At 37.8% G+C, this 20,724-nt stretch overlaps 2 protein-coding genes across 2 annotated transcripts in view; one reads left to right on the plus strand and one right to left on the minus strand.

Moving 5' to 3' along the window:
• LOC139732351 (importin subunit beta-1-like) overlaps positions 1-6,115 on the plus strand; it is a 36,502-nt gene extending 30,387 nt beyond the window's left edge. Inside the window, exons 17-21 of the mRNA XM_071643218.1 lie at positions 20-163; positions 1,433-1,541; positions 2,818-2,932; positions 3,823-4,000; positions 4,608-6,115. Of these exons, the coding sequence (XP_071499319.1) occupies positions 20-163; positions 1,433-1,541; positions 2,818-2,932; positions 3,823-3,991 (537 nt within the window). The 3' untranslated portion in view covers positions 3,992-4,000; positions 4,608-6,115. The remainder of the gene's footprint in view (positions 1-19; positions 164-1,432; positions 1,542-2,817; positions 2,933-3,822; positions 4,001-4,607) is intronic.
• Positions 6,116-19,653: 13,538 nt separating this feature from the next.
• Positions 19,654-20,724, minus strand: part of LOC139732357 (uncharacterized) — a 45,507-nt gene continuing 44,436 nt past the window's right edge. Inside the window, exon 30 of the mRNA XM_071643224.1 lies at positions 19,654-20,109. Within this exon, the coding sequence (XP_071499325.1) occupies positions 19,899-20,109 (211 nt within the window). The 3' untranslated portion in view covers positions 19,654-19,898. The remainder of the gene's footprint in view (positions 20,110-20,724) is intronic.

Raw genomic sequence — 20,724 nt, forward strand, 5'->3', positions numbered from 1 at the left:
ATTGAATTGAATCTTCCAGAACGAAAATGTGCACAGAACAGTCAAGCCCCAGATCCTGTCCGTGTTCGGTGACATTGCCCTCGCCATCGGCCCCGAGTTCCAACACTATCTCAACGTCGTCCTCGTCACACTGCAGCACGCCTCTATGGCGGAGATTGAAAAGGTGAGGGTCGGAATAGACACAAGTGCCTCATTGTTTGTAGGCATTTGCCCCCAGCCAGTAAGAGCTGAAGAATTGTGACCCTGCACCTCAAAACAAAAAGTCGCCAGACATGAATTTTTAGTTAAGACCATATTCTGAAAGAGCAGATTTTAAGCTCTAAAATGATGTATAAATCAAATCAAATGGATTCTCCTAACCTACAATTGTATCTAAATATCGGAAAGAAGGCACAAACTCAGGAAAAGTGTGAACTGAGAAAAGAGGCTCTGAAGTACAGTGTTTATTCAAGCGCTTAATCTTTACCAAACCGTGCTGGCTGTGCGATGAATGGTACAAAAAACAGGAAGTAAACCACCAGAGTAACAACAATGAAGGGATTATTAGATTAAACTGAAATTAAGCATGCCTCATTAACACATTCTGTCCATGATTAATGCCAACTTTCAAAGCAGTAGCATTATCCTTTCAAAAGTTATTAGAGTGAAAATGAAGAGTCTGTACAAGGTTTTTCAGAAATGAAAAAGGGATTCTAAAGGCACACTTAATCACACTATTCTACCAAAAATGTTCGAGATAAACTGCTAAAAAAACACACTTTCCTGCCCATTTTATGATACCAAATTTTAGCATAATGTAAAAGAAGACCCGCTCTTTCAGAAAATATGAAAAAGTCAAGTTCGGCTACGTTGACCCATTTAACTTATTTTCAGTCCTCACGCAAAATCAGTGTGTGCGACTTTATGTTCGTTTTGAGGTGCACGGTCACAATTAGCGTGCTGCTGTTTCTTTAAGGCATACCACTCATACTTTTTCACAGTTGCTTGTGACTTGAAAAATACTTGAATACCAAATACAACTATTACTATGTTGTGGTCACATAAGCGTGACTAATTCTTGCCCAATATTCCACCACTGGTGTGAAAGCCTGTCTTGGGGATTCCAGTGAACTGCATGGGATGCGGTAGCATTTCCCCGATTCTGTTGTGTGACCTCTTGCTACTTGCATTGAATGATATTGCCTTAGTTCCAGCGAAGCAGTACAGAAGTACTGAGAGTAGGCACCCTTGGAACCAGAGCTGTTTGATTCTGTACTATTGCATCATGGGTATTGGTAAAAAGTGCCAGTAACACTCACAAGCTCATTTTAGTTTACTCCTTTGCATTTTCATAAAGTTTCCAGGCCCAAGATGTTTGTTAAGAAGATACCCCCAAAATTGATTCTAGAGTAATCAAATTGACCCCATGTAATTGTCCATGGTCACATTTCAGACGGATTTCGACATGATCGACTACCTGAACGAGCTGCGAGAAGGGTGTCTTGAGGCGTACACAGGCATCGTCCAGGGACTCAAAGGCGACGACAAAATCGTCTCCAGCAGTAAGTGAAGTGTAGGGGAATGTGATATCAAGGAGCTAAAAACCATCACAATTACTTTAAGTTGGGTTTCCCACTACATGAGTCCTGCAAAATTACCTTGTTATAAAAGGGTTTTGTTATATCTGGGTCCTGTATCATAAAACTTGTTATCACTAACAACTGCCACATTGCTATGTCAAATTTGCTCTCAGTCAATCAGATGCAAGGATTTCAATAACTTTTTTTTTTTCCAATTCAATTCAATGTTGTTTATTGGGCAAATATAAGATAACAATGCAGCAGCTCAAAGGCTGATACGGTTGCTTTACATCGGACTCATAAATGAAATTAAAATAACACTGATAATATAAGCCTACATAAAAATAAAATACTGTAAAAGTGGAAATTTTCGCGATGCTGAAATTTTCACGCATTTCGCGCAACCTGAAACTAGTGCGAAAATAAAAGCACGCAAATATTTTTGCTTGCCATACGTTCCTGTACTTGGCGTCGTGATTCCGCGGAATTAAAAACACTTGAAACTCTATACCTGGCCAAGCGTGAAAAATTAGTCACGCGAAAATATCCACTTTAACAGTATGTGATATTTATACACATCAGACCTGAGCCTCAATAATGGGATAGGTGAGAGTATTGCACAACAGGAAATGAGATTTGTATGTGTAAGATTGAGTATGGCAGGATGGAGAAGAGCAGGCAAGGAAGTAAAAATGTAGAAGTGGGGAAATAATGTCAATGCCTAAAAGCATGAAAACTTATAACAACTGTTGTAATTTCTTGTTGTTAACAAGTTTTATGAAACGGGGTCCTGATCTTGTTATAACAAGGTTCACTGTACCAGCATACTCTTAATCTTGGTTGTTTGCATTAGGTACATACACCTCTCCTATTTTTTGGAAATATTTATGTTTTTGGGGTTTTCGTTGATTACTCAATTTGGAAAAACTATATGGGGGCTATAACAAGTGTGGAAAGATTCTCTGAGATATTCTAGTTTTCCATATCTCGATCACAAAGGTGTATTTATTAGACAGGTTAAAAAAACGACAAAAAAGTAACAAAAACCAAAAAACCAAAAAAAATGCTGAAGACTTCCCTGACATAGCAGTAGCAGTGGTATTGTGTAGTAAGAACAGATACATTGCCTACTGTAGCATGTTACAGGTCATGAGTGTACAATATCCTTCAATTGAATATCGTGAATATTTATTATATTATTTTGCAGACTTGTGTGAACTCGCACTGTGTAATGATATCTGTTTGTCTCCCTCTGTAGATGAAGTCAAGCTAGTGTTCCCTCAGGTATCGCACATGGTCAGCTTCATTGAGCGGCTAGCAGCAGATGAGGACCACACAGATAGCAACGTGGCAGCCTGCGCCGGACTAATAGGGTGAGTCTACGGTAGCCTGTGGGGAATACATTTGCCTATTTCGTTCAATATGTGACCCGCTGTAACAACAGGATCCAAAAGTTGAGGGAGGTCAATTTTCTGAAAATGACATTACCTTATTTCCTTACTCTTCCGCTTTCATTTCATATATAACACGACTCATGAAAGTATTCAGTTTTGGAGGTATTGATGATTTTATGAGACCATGTCAAGTGGTCCAGGAAATCAGCGTTTCGAGAAAACCACCTTCAAAGTTTTCTTTCTGACACAATCATGATCAAGGGGAGGCAAGACAGTTTTCAACTCTGCGCAATAGAAGCTCCACTCATAGCAACCTATGCAATGTTCATTCAAGCTTAGCCCCAGTGGTCTACGCTCGACCAGTCAGTAACCAGGGTGACACACACTGACCAACAAGATCACTCCCTCGTTGCTAGGGGCGGAGTCTATCTGCGGCGCTAAATCCAAATCTTTAGACACATTTCTCTTCTGTTGAAAGTCGGAAAATCATGGCCAAGAAAAGCGATAATTTCTTGCCTTTCCTTTGATCATTTAGCTTCGAAATTTTGGCAGATGATAGAGGAAACATTGGACTACAACATTATGCCAACAAAAAGAATTCGACGGTTTTGACTGATTTTGATGATCTGACTTCAAACTTGATTATCTTAACTCGGCCGTTAGCGACTTTCAGATTCTTTTGTTGTGGCGGGTCACATATGCTCTCATATTGAACAGTAAGAATGAATGCACCGCTACAACGTCCTATATAGATGATAATTTCATATTTTGGTTTGAACTGTAAATATTGCTTGCTGTGTTGCCATGTGTGACATCCAAGCTGAGATTGCTATTATTTTGTCTCTCTCGTTTCCATCCCCACCCTCCAGTGACCTCTGTACAGCCTTTGGCGTCGAAATGCTGCCCTTCCTCGAACGTCCAACGGTGGCGGACCTGCTGACGGAGGGTCGGAGGTCAAAGGTCATGAAGACAAAGACCCTGGCCACCTGGGCCACCAAGGAGATCAAGAAGTTGAAAACTGGGGACAAAAGTCAATGAGAACAATAGGTAAAAAGGATAGCTACAACTTTTACATGTATGGTATAATCATAGATAAATTGATACACACATGTATGCATTTATGTTGCTACATTTTACCAAAGCATTATTTTTGTTGTTGTTGTGGGGGGGGGGGGGGGGGGGAAGGTGGTTGGGAGGGGAGGGGGGCTTAGCGGAGACGATTCAATTTACAGTCTCAAAGTGATGTGAAGCACATCAGCAGTTTACAGATTTCCCAGCAATTTTTACCCTACAGGGCACTCCAATTGAAAGATGGCTCAGTTCACCTACTGCCCTCAGAATGAATGTCATACTGAATTTCATTTAATATTTCACCGAATTCAGAAAAAAAAACACAAAAAATATTAACGGAATAAGAGCCTTAAGGGTTCCACTTATTTTTCATTGCAGCGGAACAATTGCGCGTAGTTTTGAATTCTGAGATTTTCATACTCTGTATGCCTACGTAGTGTAGATGTGAAACGTGTTCTCTGTGTCAAACCCTTTTCTACAACAAGATCAGAAAAGTCCATCGTGCCATTTTCAAATTTTGCGTGTTGTTTGATGTAGAGAGCAGAGGATGTAAAGTTGAGATTTTGTTTGCTTTCATTGGCAGCTTGCCTGGTAAGAATCTGTAACCATGACAACGCCACCACGCACTTCATCCGATGACAGAACCAGATCACCCACCTCCAACCGACTTGCTTTGGGACGTCAACTTCAGCATCAGAACACTCGACCATGGAAATTTGTGTAACATTGAGACTGGTAAAAAAAAAGCGAACAAAACAGAAAAAAACAAAATGATGCCACTTGACAACAATCCATACTTTTGACCTTGACCCATGGGAGGCTCCCGCTTTCTTCTGGAGGGGGTGCGAGATCCCTTTGACACCACCCAAGCGGTAGGGTAGGGGTGTACCTGTGAGTAGCGAGTGTGAGTTTTCTTTCGAGTTTCGAGTTTCTGAGAGAATGTCTGGGGATGTGACGAGATGAAAAATTATTCGGTGAGCGAGTGAGTGCTGCGTGCGTGACTTGCGAGTCTTTCAGAGACCGGGTACAAAGAAACAAAAACAAAAAAACATTTAAAAAAATCGCGAGAGATGGGGCGAGAGTGCGTGAGATGCCTGGTAGTGATGATGCCTGTTTGATTGATGTCGAAGTTAAATTTACTTGAGCAGAAACGAAAAATGTCAAGAAAAAAATCAATCAAGAAAATACAGAGCAAAGGAGAAAAAAAAAAAACCAGCAACTTCAAAATTCACAAAATTTTCATTGGAACACCAGTACTGTACTTTTGCAGGGTGATCTCTCAGGAGCTGGCAGTGAGCTCACGGAGACTGAGGCGAAGGGGTCATCTGCTCAGAAGACTCTTCTGTCTCCTCTCCGGTTTGCGGAAATGTAGCGTCAGTTTATTTCTTTCTCACCTTTTCTCCAGATCTCGCGTCAGGGAGGGATTTATGGAGGTATTTAAGGCCTTGAGCAGAATTATCAAAACTCTTCGGAGAGCTGCAGAAGAAAAGAGTAGAATAAAAAAAAAATAAAAGCAAAACATATTTTATTCACTTTCCATGCCTTCCATGAGACTACCATTTTACATATTTCATTTTTTGTATCGGAAAAAAAAATGTAGTCGATATCCTGTTCGTGTCTGTTATTTTTGTACATTTAAATGCAATAGCCTGATTTGATCATTTGCCAAGAAAAAAAATTCAATGAGTGTAGTTGCTTGTAAAGCTGTCTTATTCAAAAGGGGAAAAACAAATCTATTTCATTGATTTTGCAAAGTTTACTTTTTAAAAGTAAAGATGGAAATGCATTTTGCTGATGTCATTGCCCAGTTGTGTCGTATGGCGCGAGGCCAAATGCGATATTGATGTGTGTGTACTGTCAGTGTATTTAAGAATTTTGTGCGCATCTCTAGTGTCGGACATATTTGGGAGATGGGGAAATTAGGGGTGAGACATATTTGTTGTCACTTTAACAGCAGAGGAGCATTGTGTAAATGTTCAAATGAGAACACAGTGGTGAGAAAAACCCCAACAAAAATTACACTTCATAATTCCTGCCATTAATTTTCTGCGGGATGAATGCCCGCAGACCTGCTGCTATTGGACAAAAACAAAAGAGAGAGAGAGAAAAAAAGATTTTGATAGTACATAAGTGGTGTGCTCATTGGAGTCGCACTTCATTACCAGCTGGGTAGACTTTTCTTCCCATTACGCTATGCTCTGGTGAGTTGCCTCAGATTGTGTGGGACCATTGCCAGTTGTTTCGGCTCCCTCTTCAGTGGTGGAGAAATTCACTCGTCCTACTCCATTGACCCTCTCTTTCTCGCTGCTACCAGTCTGAGCCCGCTGGGGGTCAAAGATCATTTAAAGAAGTTCCCTTTGTCATTCGATGGCGTTTCTGGTCTCGTATTTGCTGCGCTCTCCAGCCTCGATGGGGTGTATAGATCATCGGCAGCCGTTAATTGTGAGGAAAGCGTTCATAATGTTTTCTGCCTCTGCCGTGACATGGGTGTGCGAGGTTTAAGTCTTCAGAAATTGAAATATTGATACCTCTTTTTTTTCTTTTCCTTCATGTTCTTGCTGTTTTGAATGACTTTGAGGTTTAAAAGAATACTCATAAAATGAGGAGATAATGTGCAACGGAAACGTTTGTCAGTGTTTTTGTGAGTTTGTGATTCCCAATATGTGTCTGACACCAGTTATTCGTGGAAAAAAAAAAATTGGTTCAAGATGGCGAAAATCTTACTACTCGCTATACGCTGCATATTGATCAGAGATCCTCGAACATTTTGCCCAATTTATATATTTGCCGTTGATTGCCGACATTTTTGTGTCATGTGAAACTCCAGACTTTCCACAGTGCATTCACAGGGCAGCTAGCTCTCTGAGCTTTTCTCATCTGGCATTGCGGTGATAGAATGAATACCGTAGCTGTTGCCATGGTAATGCAAAGTCGGGGGAGTCAAAACGAATTGATGTCCCTGAAAGGGGAGGACTGATTTTGATGAATGAATGAGTACAGAAAGTGCAGCAAATCCTCAAATCGTCATCAAGAAAAACCACCACTGTATTACAAAGCAAAACAAAAACAAAAACAGAAACAAAACAAAACCCCACACTGGCTAAACAACAATGACTGCAAACTGATTGTAATTGGATGTAGAAATATTGAGTTGTGTGTGTTTGGGCGTAGATGATTTGACAAAGAGAGTACATGTGAGAGGTAGTGATGTGAGAGAGTGGAAGAAAAAGATAGAAAAGGAGAGAGAGAGAGAGAGTGAGAGAGGGAGATAGAATCAATGTGTGTGATATTGAGCATTTTGAGCTCGGTTTGCTTTCCTTATTTGTATATGAGTATGGAAGTGATGCTCAAAGGGTGTTCTTGTAAACCAAACTGAGAGAGAGAGAGAGAGCAAAATATGTAGCATGAGAGGATATCAAACGAGTGAAAGTAATTGGAGAAAGAGAGAGAGAGAGAGAGAGAAAGAAAATATGATGACAAGTGAATACATATATCTTCCTGTTTCATGCGATATTGTTCATGTGAAGGAGCATTGTGGCACTAGCTACCCCTATGTCTGTTTTATTTCATTTATTTATTGTAATTGCATTTTTTTTTTTCCGAGCGGGTTTGGGGAAAATAGCCTGCTGCTTCGACTCAACTGAGAAAAGAGGTACTGACATTTGATCCATGGTTATCATGCAGTTCCCCCTCTTACAAGTGTATGTGCGGAAACTGCGCCCTTTTAACGTCAAGGGGTACAAAGGAGTTGCACCAAATTATGCAGATGGGGTTATCGTTGATCAGTGGGCTTTTACATTTCGGACCCGCATTTCATGATGGGTCAGAATCATTTGCACAATGTTGTGGATTCCAATATTTCTTACAGTTGTTGAGGCCTTTGAGAATGAATAGGTGCCTTGGTTTGATTTTTTTTAATTTCTTTTTTGTTTTTTCAGTGTGCTAATGATGATGTGTAATAAACGAAAGTTGCAAAGAGATATTAAAAACCGATGGAATCTGACCTAAACGCAAATGCTACTAACCATTCGCTCCCAAGACAGGATTATTTCATGTAGACATAATGCATTATATATGCATCTATATTCTGTGTGGAAAATGGATTAGATCATCAAAATATCGCTCCAGTAGCCCATTTACCTACACCCCCCACCCCCAAAAGTTTGAATACAACTTTAAGTTGCATGTATGTGTGCCCTGCATTGTTCAACAGTTCATTCACAACTGGGTCCCTGTTCTTGTGTTTTTTGTTTTGTTCATAGTCATCGAAAGAGCTTGTGTATACCAGCCCTCTGGCCTCTGGCATAGGATATTATGAACCGTAAATTTGGCACACAGCAAATATTATGTTTTTGATTTCTATTATAATAGGGTGTAACCCTTTCTTGCAAAGATCAGATGAAATAAGTATGGTACTCCTTTGTACCTCTTGACTTTACCCAGTAGTTCGGTCATTTTTTTTTCCTTTTTTTTTTTTCTCCAGATGTCTGTAAATGAGCAGGGATGTTATTCATGTGTAAATGGTACTTCATTTAGTTGACCTGATTACTTTTTCTCATTTCTCACTGTACATGCTTTTTATTCTGTGCTGAAGGGTGAGAATCGTGTAAAACATGCAGCTTGCTGTGTATTAGTGCAAGTGGAATGCAACGTTGTTCAGCGGTTGGGTGTCTAAACACACATATTAGCCAGGACTAACTCCACAATCACGTTTTGCCTTCCCCAACTTGGAGTCGTAAAGCCATGTTCCATTTTACCTGGCGTTTCTTTTTTTTTTCTTCAGTTGTATGAAGTTTATTCCACTTTCTCGTCGTAAATGTTCACTGTAATTTATTCCATTGCTACATTCACGGTGACAGCACATATATTCATACCTTTCTTCACAATGTCTTTTTTTCCATGTTTTGAGAAGTCTTGCATTAGCAGTCAATAGGTTAAGGCTACTCTTAAAGTATGAGCAGAAATTCTGTTTGATTTTGAAAGTAGGTACAATATATTTCATCTTGTAACTGCAGCATGTTGTCATGGAAACAAAAAAACTTGTGGTAGTGATGCAAGTTGTTTGCTGAAGACGTAAAACTCCTACCGCTGGTAGTAAAAACGACTGGGCCATTACGGTTTGTCTCATCAGCATTTTGTGTGAGAATGTACTAATGGATACATTCTGCTATGTTTTGAAAACTTTGTCTTATTTATTTCATTGTTCGGAGAGTAAAATCGAAAAGTGTTTTTTTGTAAAAAAACAAAAGAAATGGTTATTACTCCCCTGGGCTTTACAGCTGGATTGTAAACTGATGAGACTGAACAGAGAAAAAAAAAAGTGAAGCAAAAATAAAAAAGTCTGATCTATGCAAAGAGTAATTCCAACCAAAATTTTGGGGCAAAAATTCAAAAGTACTATTTCGTGTTATAAAATGTGTTACAGTTATGTTTTGTCTGCTGTTCAGACAAAGAATTAAAAAAAAAAAGAAAGAAAATATTCATAGCTAAATGCTACAAAATGGTCCAGTCCTTTTTTTGTAGAAAATTAAGTTTGTCAGGAGGAGTGAGTGAAAAAAAAGATCATGTTTTGTTTGTGTATTTAATTTTTCTATGATATGAAGTTATTATTATTGCGTCTCCTGACTCGAGTGTTGCGAGTGAGATTCATATCATTAAATGTACAAAAAGAGATATTTCTTTCTTTGCCAATTTCCACACTAACCTGTGAGAATAGCGGTCATAGGATAATGTTGAAATGGATCACTAACCAGATTGTATTTCTTGTCGGCGTCAAATTGTGGTTGATGCGACATTGCAACCAGACAAAGATTCAGGCAAATGTTAATTTGATTTGTTTGTTTCTTGTTCTTCTTTTTTTTGTTAGGTTTTATGTTTTGTTATTTCTCGAAAGCTAAAAATAGAAATGTTCCGATGAGATCTCAAAGACATGCACGGAAAGTCTATATGTAAAGAAATATTGGAGAAAAAAAAATGCAATGCTGCCTGTACTCTTAAAAGGTGTAGAGGCTTTGTAGTGAACACATTCATGACCATCTTCTTGTGTTGGAAGACGTAACAGGAAGTGTTAATGTGTACATGTAGCTGAGTATTGTTTTCCTTGAATCTGACAGTAATCGTTTGACTGGATTAACTGTTACATGAAGACGGGTCTTTGTCTAGATAGAGTTTGGACTTGTCGCAATTAAAAAAAAAAGAAAACCGATAAGAATATCGTCGTAGCTTTTCTACGTTTCCTCCAAAACAAAAAGACAAAGGACTTCCCGTAGAACTAGCAAATGCAGCGTTCATTCTTCATACCGGTATGTCATATCATATGTGTGGAGAAACTGATTTGAAATGTGAAACCCGGGAAATGGTTTACTGAAGAGTACTTACATTAAGCTTTGTGCGGGAGAATACTCATAAAAATGTTCAATATTAAACAAAACAAAACAGAAAAAAACAAAAACAAAGGAGAAAATCCTTGAAATTATTAATGAATGAAGTAATGAGATAAATCTCAAAACATTCTGAGCTGGCATTGCACACTGTTGAGATTGTCGCCGAAGATTTTCGGAGATAGATATGCCAATAAATTGAAACAACATTCTAAAACCATATGTGTGTTTCTCTTGTTCTTTAACTGTTGTGTGCCAAGTTTGCACGCTTGACGGTGTGCCGAGTTTGCATATTTTGCTCAAATGTACAAACCCACCCGAACGGATCGATAAATTGCCAATTGTTAATGCCACTGACTACTGTACAATGAATGCTTCACTCGTGATTCTGTTTCTATCACATGTACATGTAGCTTGCATTGTGTAGTGATTGAATACCAAGTTGTGTTCCCTATTGGATTTTTTTGTAAATTCTACATTTCTGTCATCTTCAAATTCATAAAATTCTTCCGTCGAGATGTTTTCATTGCAACTGATTGACAAATTACCCTAAATCGACGTATATAAGCACTGAATTGATCAGTGTTTTAGTAGTAGCCATACGCCCATGATTTTTTATCATGGCTACTACTAAAACACTGATCAATTCAGTGCTTATTTACATACATGTAGATGTAGGGCAATTTGTCAATCAGTTGCAATTTCTGTCATCTTGTGTGCAAAAGTCATGCCTGTACAATGATATACCCGTATATTGTAGCTACTGGTCATTTGAAAGAAAAATAACCATACATTTTTATTAAATTTACATGTACAAGTGCATATCATTGCAAAACTTGGGATTTCTATAAAATTATTGCTCATTGCATGTTCAGCATAACTATTCATGAAGGAGTTACATGGATTTGAAAGAAAATGTTTTCCCAAAGCATACAGTGTACCTGTTTTATAGTCACAGAATAATGTGGCGCACTGGGCATTTACACTGTGGCTCATATGTAGGTATAGTTGTACATAACCTTTGAAGAGCAATCTTGCACCACACTTACATTGACTTCATAAGAACAAACGGGCAGGCAAACCAGCATGTAGAAGTTTCAGTTTTAGAACAACAGAACTGCAGTAGTCGTCCCATCAAGCGATGATGGCACCGGATCTTGAAAAATTAAAAGCTTTTTCACACATGTTCTACACATCTAGTGATATTGCTGCATTCACTCAGTTAATCTTGTTTTTTTTCCTTCTTCTTTCATTCCCTGTTATTAAAACCATGAACACACATACTAGAATATGAACAATGTACCAAGGATGATTTTGTGTTTGTGAATTTTTTTTTCTTTGATTGCATAGCAATTTGATCAGACACACATAATTTAAAGGCAAACGGTCCCGGTGGTTTAGTCGAATGCGTACGCGGGCGCACGGTGCAGGCAAGTTTCCTACGTGTAGAGACCTAGATGCTATCGACTCCTCTTTAGCGCTTATGCTTTGACCCATTTCCCCGAGTCCGAAGAAGTCCAATCTATTGCAGTCAGTGGTCCAACCATGGTTTGGCTCATGATTCGGCTGAGGGGGATGACAGCTTTAGCAAACTTCTTTTGTGATGTCATACTAAGAAGCACATAAACACGCACCTTGGCATTACTACAGACTGCGTGACGTGCAGAGAAAGACAACGAAGGCAACGTTACCTAGCAACACTTACGCGCTTTACTCTTGATGACAGCTCAACTTCGGTAATCTTCGTATCAATGCTCACGGTGATCTGCAGTATCATCGACAGCGCCCCCGTACCCATTGGGACCATGCGCCTTTAACTACAGTATTTGAGTCTTAATTTTGGGACACAGGTTACAGGGGATGTTCATTGGACATATGTGTGAACAGTCAAATACAGTGTACATTGTAGCTAATCTCTATACGTGCAAGACTTCACAAAATTTCCTGCTTTCATAGCTGTCCCATATAATGAGTCCTCATCTCATTATAGACAGATACATGTACCATTTACAATGGTGGAGTCAACTGTGGTCCAAATGCAAAATGTTTTATTTTTCAACACTGTTGAATGGACCATTACAGATTCTATAATGAAGGCCCTCTTTTTGAAAGTGACCCGCTGCATTTTATTTATTAAAGTTTTGATGGATCCTTGATCATTGTGGGTTGGCAAAATTGATACTGGCTCTCAAAACCTGTCGAGTATCATGCTAGTAGGTCAAAGTATCGGCAGTAATGCTCAAGGTGAGATACAAACTAAAAATACATGTACAAATTGAATGTTGAACCTTGATGGGACAACTTCGGAAAAGTTGACGGACAAAATTCATTGCTCTGTGCGATGTTTTCAACTTTGAATAGACCACCTTTTCACACTTTCATATGTTTTATGATGGCATCTTTCAAATCCTAATGAAAGGGTGCCTTTGCGATGCATTTTCTTCGGATCATGATTACCGGTAATTTCACTCGGACTTGAAGTCTGAGACGGCGCATTATTGAGAAGCGACTTGCGAACAGAAACCAGAACACTCCTTCTGAATTCCAACCCTAGCATGAATATGATCTATATTTTTAGAAGTATGATGTTACACCAGTGTACACTATACTCGTGCAGCTCCATGGTTACACTGTACAGTGCACTCCCATTCTAACGAACACGGTTATAACGAAATTCCGGTTTAATACAACAAAGTAAAAATTCTGGCCGCAACATTATCTACTCTATGTATTTCTATTGTTTATTTGTTCGGTTATAACGAAATTTTGATATAACGAAAGAAAACTGCCGGTCCCCGAGGACTTCGTTATAACAGGAGTCCACTGTGCTTGCAATTTTCAGACCGTGAGCTCTTTCTAGAACCTATGGGGGTGGGGTGGCTTGCAAGAAAGTTTTAACTACAGTGTACCTTTAATCCCAAAACAACTGAATCTGGAGTGCCTGCCCTGCCCCTGCCCCTACCCCCCCCCCAAAAAAAAAAATAAAAAATAAATCTCCCTTTCTTTCTCTCTTCGTTTGCCTTATTCACATCGCTCCCAAATCTCTCTACTTCGCAATTTATTCTGCACCACTAGTGTGATAGGCACACAGCTTTGTACAGCTACTGTACATGTAATTGTTAAAATGTGGCAAGTAATTTGTAGGTGGCAAAAGTTTAACAGTAGGAAGAAAAGTGTAGCTTTCAAATGTTTCGAGCAATGCCCTATGCTTATGAAGTGTCGACACAAACCATAAAGAGGCACTATTCTTGTTTAGTTTTGTGTTTGCTTTTTTTTTTATGTGTGAGTGAGTTGTGTGTTCTCGTTACAGCTTCAATTGGGGATATTGTAGTCTTTCATTTCCAGCAACTGTGGATACATTTCCCACTCATATTTAAAACTAATGAAAAAACAAACAAACCCAAAAACAACAACAAACAAACAAAAACAAACACCCAATAAAGCCCTCTTTATACCTTGGGGTATGTAATACACCTGCCCATCTTGCATATTAAGACCTGCATGTACATGTAGGCGAAAAGAACTTCTCACTTTTCAAATGGGGAAATTCAATATTTTTACTCATATCGACTGTTGTGTATGGACCTACATGTACTACTCTATAAAACACAATTTTTTTTTGAACGTGTAGACTGAATTCAAATATGATTTTTGATGGTTCTAACCATCAATTAGTCAATTTATCAGAAAAACAAACAGACTAGAAACAATGGAATATGTCCAGTTTACCTGTACCTTCAGCAAACTATCATGTCCCCGGTTGAAGTACAGTGTATGTTATGAGAATGAGTGAGTGTGTGTGTGTGTGTGTGTGTGTGTGTGTGTGTGTGTGTGCGAGCGTGCGTGCGTGCGTGCGTGTGTTGTGCGTGTGTTTTCCCCACGGAATACCACTTCAGAGGATGCCATGATAATTAATCTTGTCGAAATATTTCAGAGACGTACAGAACAAACACATAGATAGTGGCAACACAGAGCACCTGGTATTCTCATCTTTATTTATTCATTTTTGTTTGTTTGTTTATGTGTGAGTTTCATGTATTGCATATACATACATTTTACCTTTTGAGTTCTGATTTATTCATTTCTTGATCATATGTCTTAAGTAGTCAAACTATTCACAGTTGTCCAATAGTGAAAGCAATTATTCTCAAATGAGTTCACATCACAGGCAGAGGAGCCATTTTACAGATGTTGTCGCAACAAGTTAAACAATTCTCAGACATTGAAGGGACACGAACAGTTGTGACAAATTTGGTACACTGCCTGAGTAACATTTGTTCTGACTTTCAAGTGACAAATTGATGTAATAAACAGGTTGAAACTGAAACAACAACAAATATTCAGTTTACAACAAAGCACCAGTTACAGAAAAAGAAGAGACGTTATATATAATTATATATCATTATAAATATACATCGTATGTATTCTGTTTTTCGGTTGAACTGGCAAATTTGCTGTTTTGTTATAGTGCACAGTCAAGCAATATAACTTCTTGAAGTAGTGCACCACACGACTACACATGCACTCAGAGCGCATTTTCAAATCGAGGGCAATATTCTTTCAGCAAGGCTGAAAGCTGAGGTGAAATAAACCTGTCCTTGGGCTAATCATGCACTTGCTGTGCACACAATTTTGTTTCTGATCATGATACACAGTTTGCATAATATTACCAGCATAGTGAAAGATCATCTTGGTCTCTTTCTGAAATAATTTTATTTCTTTGTTGTTGCTTATTGTAGATCACACTTTTCATTTCTGAATTTTTTGTTTTGTTTTTGTAATCATTGTTACATCACAACAAACTAGTAAAAGACAGCTTAAATACTACAGTAAAGATATTATGTCCTGGTTGGTATATTTCCAGAGCTTAAAATTATACATCTTTCCTCTCTCTGGCACAAGTATGGATAAGATGCTACAAACCTAAACTAAAAATAAAAGTACTAAGTACAACACAAAACTTTTGTAATCATTCTTAAGTTATCCATCGTAAGCTGATCAGTGTCATTCTCAACTTTACATACAGACTATAACAGGACTATAGAAACATATTCATAAATAATATATCAACACAAAACATCATATGCATATAAAGCATCAATAGTGAGTTGTAGGGTACATATTCATTCTTAAGGTTATTAAAATGAGACTTTATCTATGGCATCTGGCAAGTGAAAAAAATGACACAAAAAAAGGAGGAGCTGTGGACTTGGTGGAATACGACAGTCTGCCATTTCATTCTAGATTTAGTATTTTTCCATTCACGTGTGGATGAGTAAGGGATACATGCATGACACTTTATACACTGTACTTGAAACTAACTACAATGGACTATTATCAATACATGTATATTAACGATTAATATAATAACAAGGTCAAATATAGCGAGATTCCTGGTATAACAAGGTAAGTTCGCAGGTCTCATTCTTTTTATAATCTCTTGTTTTTATCCTGATATGACGAGTTTCCTGATACAACAAGCAAATTTCAATGGTCCCAAGTGGCTCATTATCAAATGATAAGGTATCTTGTTATATCCTGGATAAAAACAAAAGAATCCAAACAGAATAGGACCTGCGGAGTTGCCTTTTTAACATCAGGTATCTCACTAGATCAGACCATTTTATAACAAGGTTCCACTGCACCAGGAAAACAGAACTAAATCAATGTGCTGAAATTCAGTTTGTAAAAATCAGAATTACTATTATTATCATTTTTTTATTATTATTATTATCATTATCATTATTATTATCAATATCATCATCATCATCATCCTTATTATTATCATCATTATTATCATTATTATTATCATATTCATAATTATTATCATTATCATTATTATCATAATTCTTTTACACAACAGATGCAGAGCTTTAGTTTGTCATTCCCATCTACAAGAAAGCAGACTGTCGTTTTCCAAACCGTCAACAAGACTAGTTTTGTTTTTCTCTCTCTCTTTTTCTCTCTCTCTTTCTCTTTTTTTTCCCCTCTACACATGGGAGTTGAAAGTGAGTCAAATACAATACATATACAAACGTTATATCACACTGTACATAAATTTCATATGTGGTTCTACATATATACCACGGTACATGATGCAGTACTCCGGCAAGTCTAGGGTTCACAATTCTGTACTAATACCACTTACGAAAGATCAAAGTACATTGTTGGGCTTCAGAATTGTACACACTTTTCCTTATGATAAATATAATTACAATATTCTTTAATATTTGATTCTAAAATATGGTAGAGTTCACACGCTACATTGATATGATTGATTTTGACCAGAGGATTACCACTGGTTGTGTTTTCAACTAATCCTCTGTGGTCTAGTCTACAGTGTACCAGACCTCTTATGTGATGTTTCTTCTGCAGCATTTCCTGTTAGCATGAGCAGGTGTCGAGTGTCGTATTCTGCCTGCATGCACGTGAGGATATTTCAAGAGTGCAATACAAGCACGAGGAAGAGATGTTTCAAGTAAAAAGAAATTAGAATACAAAAAAAAGGCTCAAAACAAAAAAGAAATGCATACCTGCATACAAGACTAGTAAGAAAACAATTGTGTTAAACATAAAAGTGATATAAGAAAACACGAGAATAGAGACTTCGAGATTCTACATGAGCTATCATGTATGTAAGTGTACTTGATGCACACAATATTTACATGTAAATTGTACACTTTAGCACCAGATTCTTTTTAAAACTCCATTTGTTCAGAATCTTTTTTTGAGAGCACAAAATGTCATAGATGAGCTCTATGCATTTACAAATTGTGGTTTCATCACACAGATTGTACATAAAATGTATTAGTCCTTGGTTTAAGAGGATAAAAATGTTTTTTTTTCTAAATGTCCTCCATCAAATTGAGAAAAAAAAAAAGTTTGCTAATACCTCATCAAAACAGATATCAAATAAAATAAGAATTGGAAAAAAATATGTCCTTGAAAGTAAGAAAGCAAGTTATGGTGATCTCTTTACAACAAAAGATTACAAAAAGAGTTCTACTGTTGGGGACTGTCAAACATGAATCAAGTAGGTAACATTTTGAAAAGATAATTCTACATTTTCACATATTGTACAATGGCAACAACAACAACAAAAGATACTAAGCAAAATAATAGAGAAAGTTGAGCGAACAGATGGTAAAATGGTTACTTTTTGTTGAGTTGTGCGCTATTAACCTACATATAAATTAAACAATAACAAGTTGATTGAAACAGCTAACTGACCCTCAGCATAGCCACAAATCTGTACAAAAATACCCCTTTTTATCTTTGCTGATAAATACATTTTACATTGTTATTATGACTTGCCTGTCAAATTTCTGTACAAAAAAGAAAGAAAGAACACCCCCCCCCCAAAATAAAAACAACCCCAAAACAAAACAAAGCCGATGTAAGCAAGTAGAAACTTGTACAGGAAAGACAAAGTATTTGGTTGGCATAATGTGTTATTCACTCGATTCCTACCCTATGAGGTAAGTACAAATCACTTTCTCCTATTTACACGTCAGATGTCTGACATCAGATATATTTCTACCACATTATAGAAAAAAAAAGGCAAAATAACTGTGTAATCATACACAAGCACCATGTTTTTGTATAAGGCAAAAATTGGAAGACAAATGCAGTATTCAATCGTCACTGCTCATGTGAAACATTTTCCACAAATTTGGTCTGACCAACCAGACATTAATGACTTTCTTTTCATGGGTAGCAAACTATTACGACAGGAGAAGTGCCTCCATGTTTAAAATCCTACAGTCCAATCTGTAGACTGTAAATTTTCTTGAAAAGAAAAACTCCCAAATACTGCAGCATCGTAGAGTGTTAAAAAAATGTCCAGCATTTGTCTGTGTAACATCATCTCACCTGACCTCACGCTGAGTTAAAATCACCGTCTCATTAAAACATCTCAGAGTACTTCTCCGATGACCGTTTAAATGATATTGCTCAAATTGGACATTTCATGAAATGGCAGCAGCGATTCGACACACCTACAAAGATCACAGAATGTCGCTGCAACATAACAAAGAAACCAAAGCTTGAATGAAGATCGATCTGTCATACCTAGGAGATACAGTATTTAAAAAAAAACCTTTTCCCTCTTTGCTCTACTATTGCAAACTCATGAAGCATCGACATTGTTCTGTGATGTACATGCATTTCAGAGTAATAGAAAGCTCGCATTTTCCTATACTCATCCATACCTCAGTCATTAAAGGAAAGCAAAGAAGTTTCGGAGCCACAAAATATTTGTGACATACTGATTAGCCTGCATGCAATACTCCAATTTACCAAAGTTTCAAGGACATGTTACCTTGAGGTCTTAACCCACTGAAGACCAGCTGATTTTGCTATAAAATGCATTTCCCATAGACACCTGCCTGAGAATGTTAAGGACTAGTCTGCAACTGGTTAATAATAAGCTAGTCAGTTCTATCAAAGTAGATTTCAATGCTGGAATCAAAATTGCATGCATTCATTGTTGCTATGTCAGACAGGCCTCGGGGAAAAACTTTCTGGTTGATGGGTACAAACTCTGTAATTGGTATATGCATCAACTCTACATGTGCTAGTGGTCTGGTCTATTGACAAGATATAGGAAAAGAGTCTGCAGAGAATTTAATTCAGTGAATGTACCCAGGGAACACGAGTGCCATTTCTAAACAAACATTATACAGTTGTACATGTATTGTCAATTTCATGGAGAAAGTAGAATAGTTCAAGAAAATGCTGGGAATTCAGAATCTTTAATCTCCATCTTGCAAAGAGGGCACCAAAACCAAAACAGGATTTTTTTATTCCATTCACCAGTATTTCTTCTTCTTTTTTTGTTGGACAAACTGATGCCTTTTTGACACATTGCTTTACCAGTCATCATGCAATATCTGTTCTTCCTCTTAAATTCTTCCTGAAAATAAATAAAACTGTACACTTTTGATACTCGGAAGAATTAATGTTTACACCACTCAAGCTTCTTGCGCTCCAGGCTCACAGAACACAAATGGTAGAATGTCTTGATATCATCCACCTCAACAAAAGTCACCTTTTCCACAATTTTGGCCTTAGCTACTTAAAACCATTTCCTCTTTACGCAAGTGTCTGATGTACGTATTACACAAAACTCAAATGAAAAGAGGTCTTTTGGGGGCAAAATGTTAGGGCCTCCAATATCGATACTGCAATGTAGGGATATAGAAACTAACATATACAGAATTTCGGTCATATGTTTAAGTGAAACACAGGACTAAAAGTGTGCAGAATTGCAATGCAAATGCTACAAAAAATAGACAAGGATTGCATCGTTAAGTTGTGGATGTCATTTGATCTCTGACCAGAAATCATCTTTTTTTTTTTTTGGTCAGTCAAATGTTGAGACAGTGCACAAGTCAGCAACACATAGACCAAAAACCAAATTCATTATAACACTTGCTGACAGAGTAATTGACAGATTAAAAACAATTAAAGACTCTATTCCTACGTAGAATCTATTACTTTCTTGCTGTTACTTGTGCGGCCTGTACACATAGTAAGGCGAAGGCGTTGTTGCACGAAAAGTGGTCCTGCCCGAGAAGTTTATGAGAAAGCAGTGAACTCGCTTGACCTCTGGCTAACTGGTTTGGCGCCCTCCATGCTTCGCAGAGGCTGTCCATCATGCGATTTCCGTTGGGGTACGAACCGTGCCAGATGTACTTCTTGGGCCTACGGAGAGAAGAAGATGTGAAATGGTGAAAATATCACAAAATGCACTACAAGAAGATACCCAGTACTGTAAAACAAGAGAGTAATGTTCTCATGACTTTAACTTTCACGAATTTTGTGAGGAGCCAAGATTTGTGAAACTATGTGCAGAATGCACAAGAAAGATTTTGTTTCACATTGAATGCCAGTACAATGCTAAATGCCATCGGTTTAAAATCTTTTTGAATATAATGCTGGGCTATTAAACTCGGCCAGCATTATACAGCAATGTACTACATACAGTATCCCATAGACCACCTTTGCTGTTTTCCGTGAGCGGTTGCTGCACGAAAGGTTTGACTGTACCGTATGTCCCCCCAAAAAATAACAACGGGACCCTCCGCGATGATATCTTTAAAAATAGTTAATCAATCGAAATACAAATTCAGGGTATGAAACTATAACTCATTGCCCCCATCTTCCAGAAAACCCCATTCGATTTGCTTCAGTGGTCAAAGAGACATGAGGAATTTTGTAGAGAATGTCAAGAATCTTTTCCCTCCAAGTTCTGTCTATTGTATTCACGCACAAAAGCATCGAAGTGCTAAACTTGGAAGAATCAGACTCATGACATGC

The sequence above is a fragment of the Diadema antillarum genome, unplaced genomic scaffold (genome assembly GCF_040938485.1).
Source record: "Diadema antillarum isolate AM-2024a unplaced genomic scaffold, OU_Dant_1.0 seq00000414_RagTag, whole genome shotgun sequence".
NCBI classification, from domain to species: Eukaryota; Metazoa; Echinodermata; class Echinoidea; order Diadematoida; family Diadematidae; genus Diadema; species Diadema antillarum.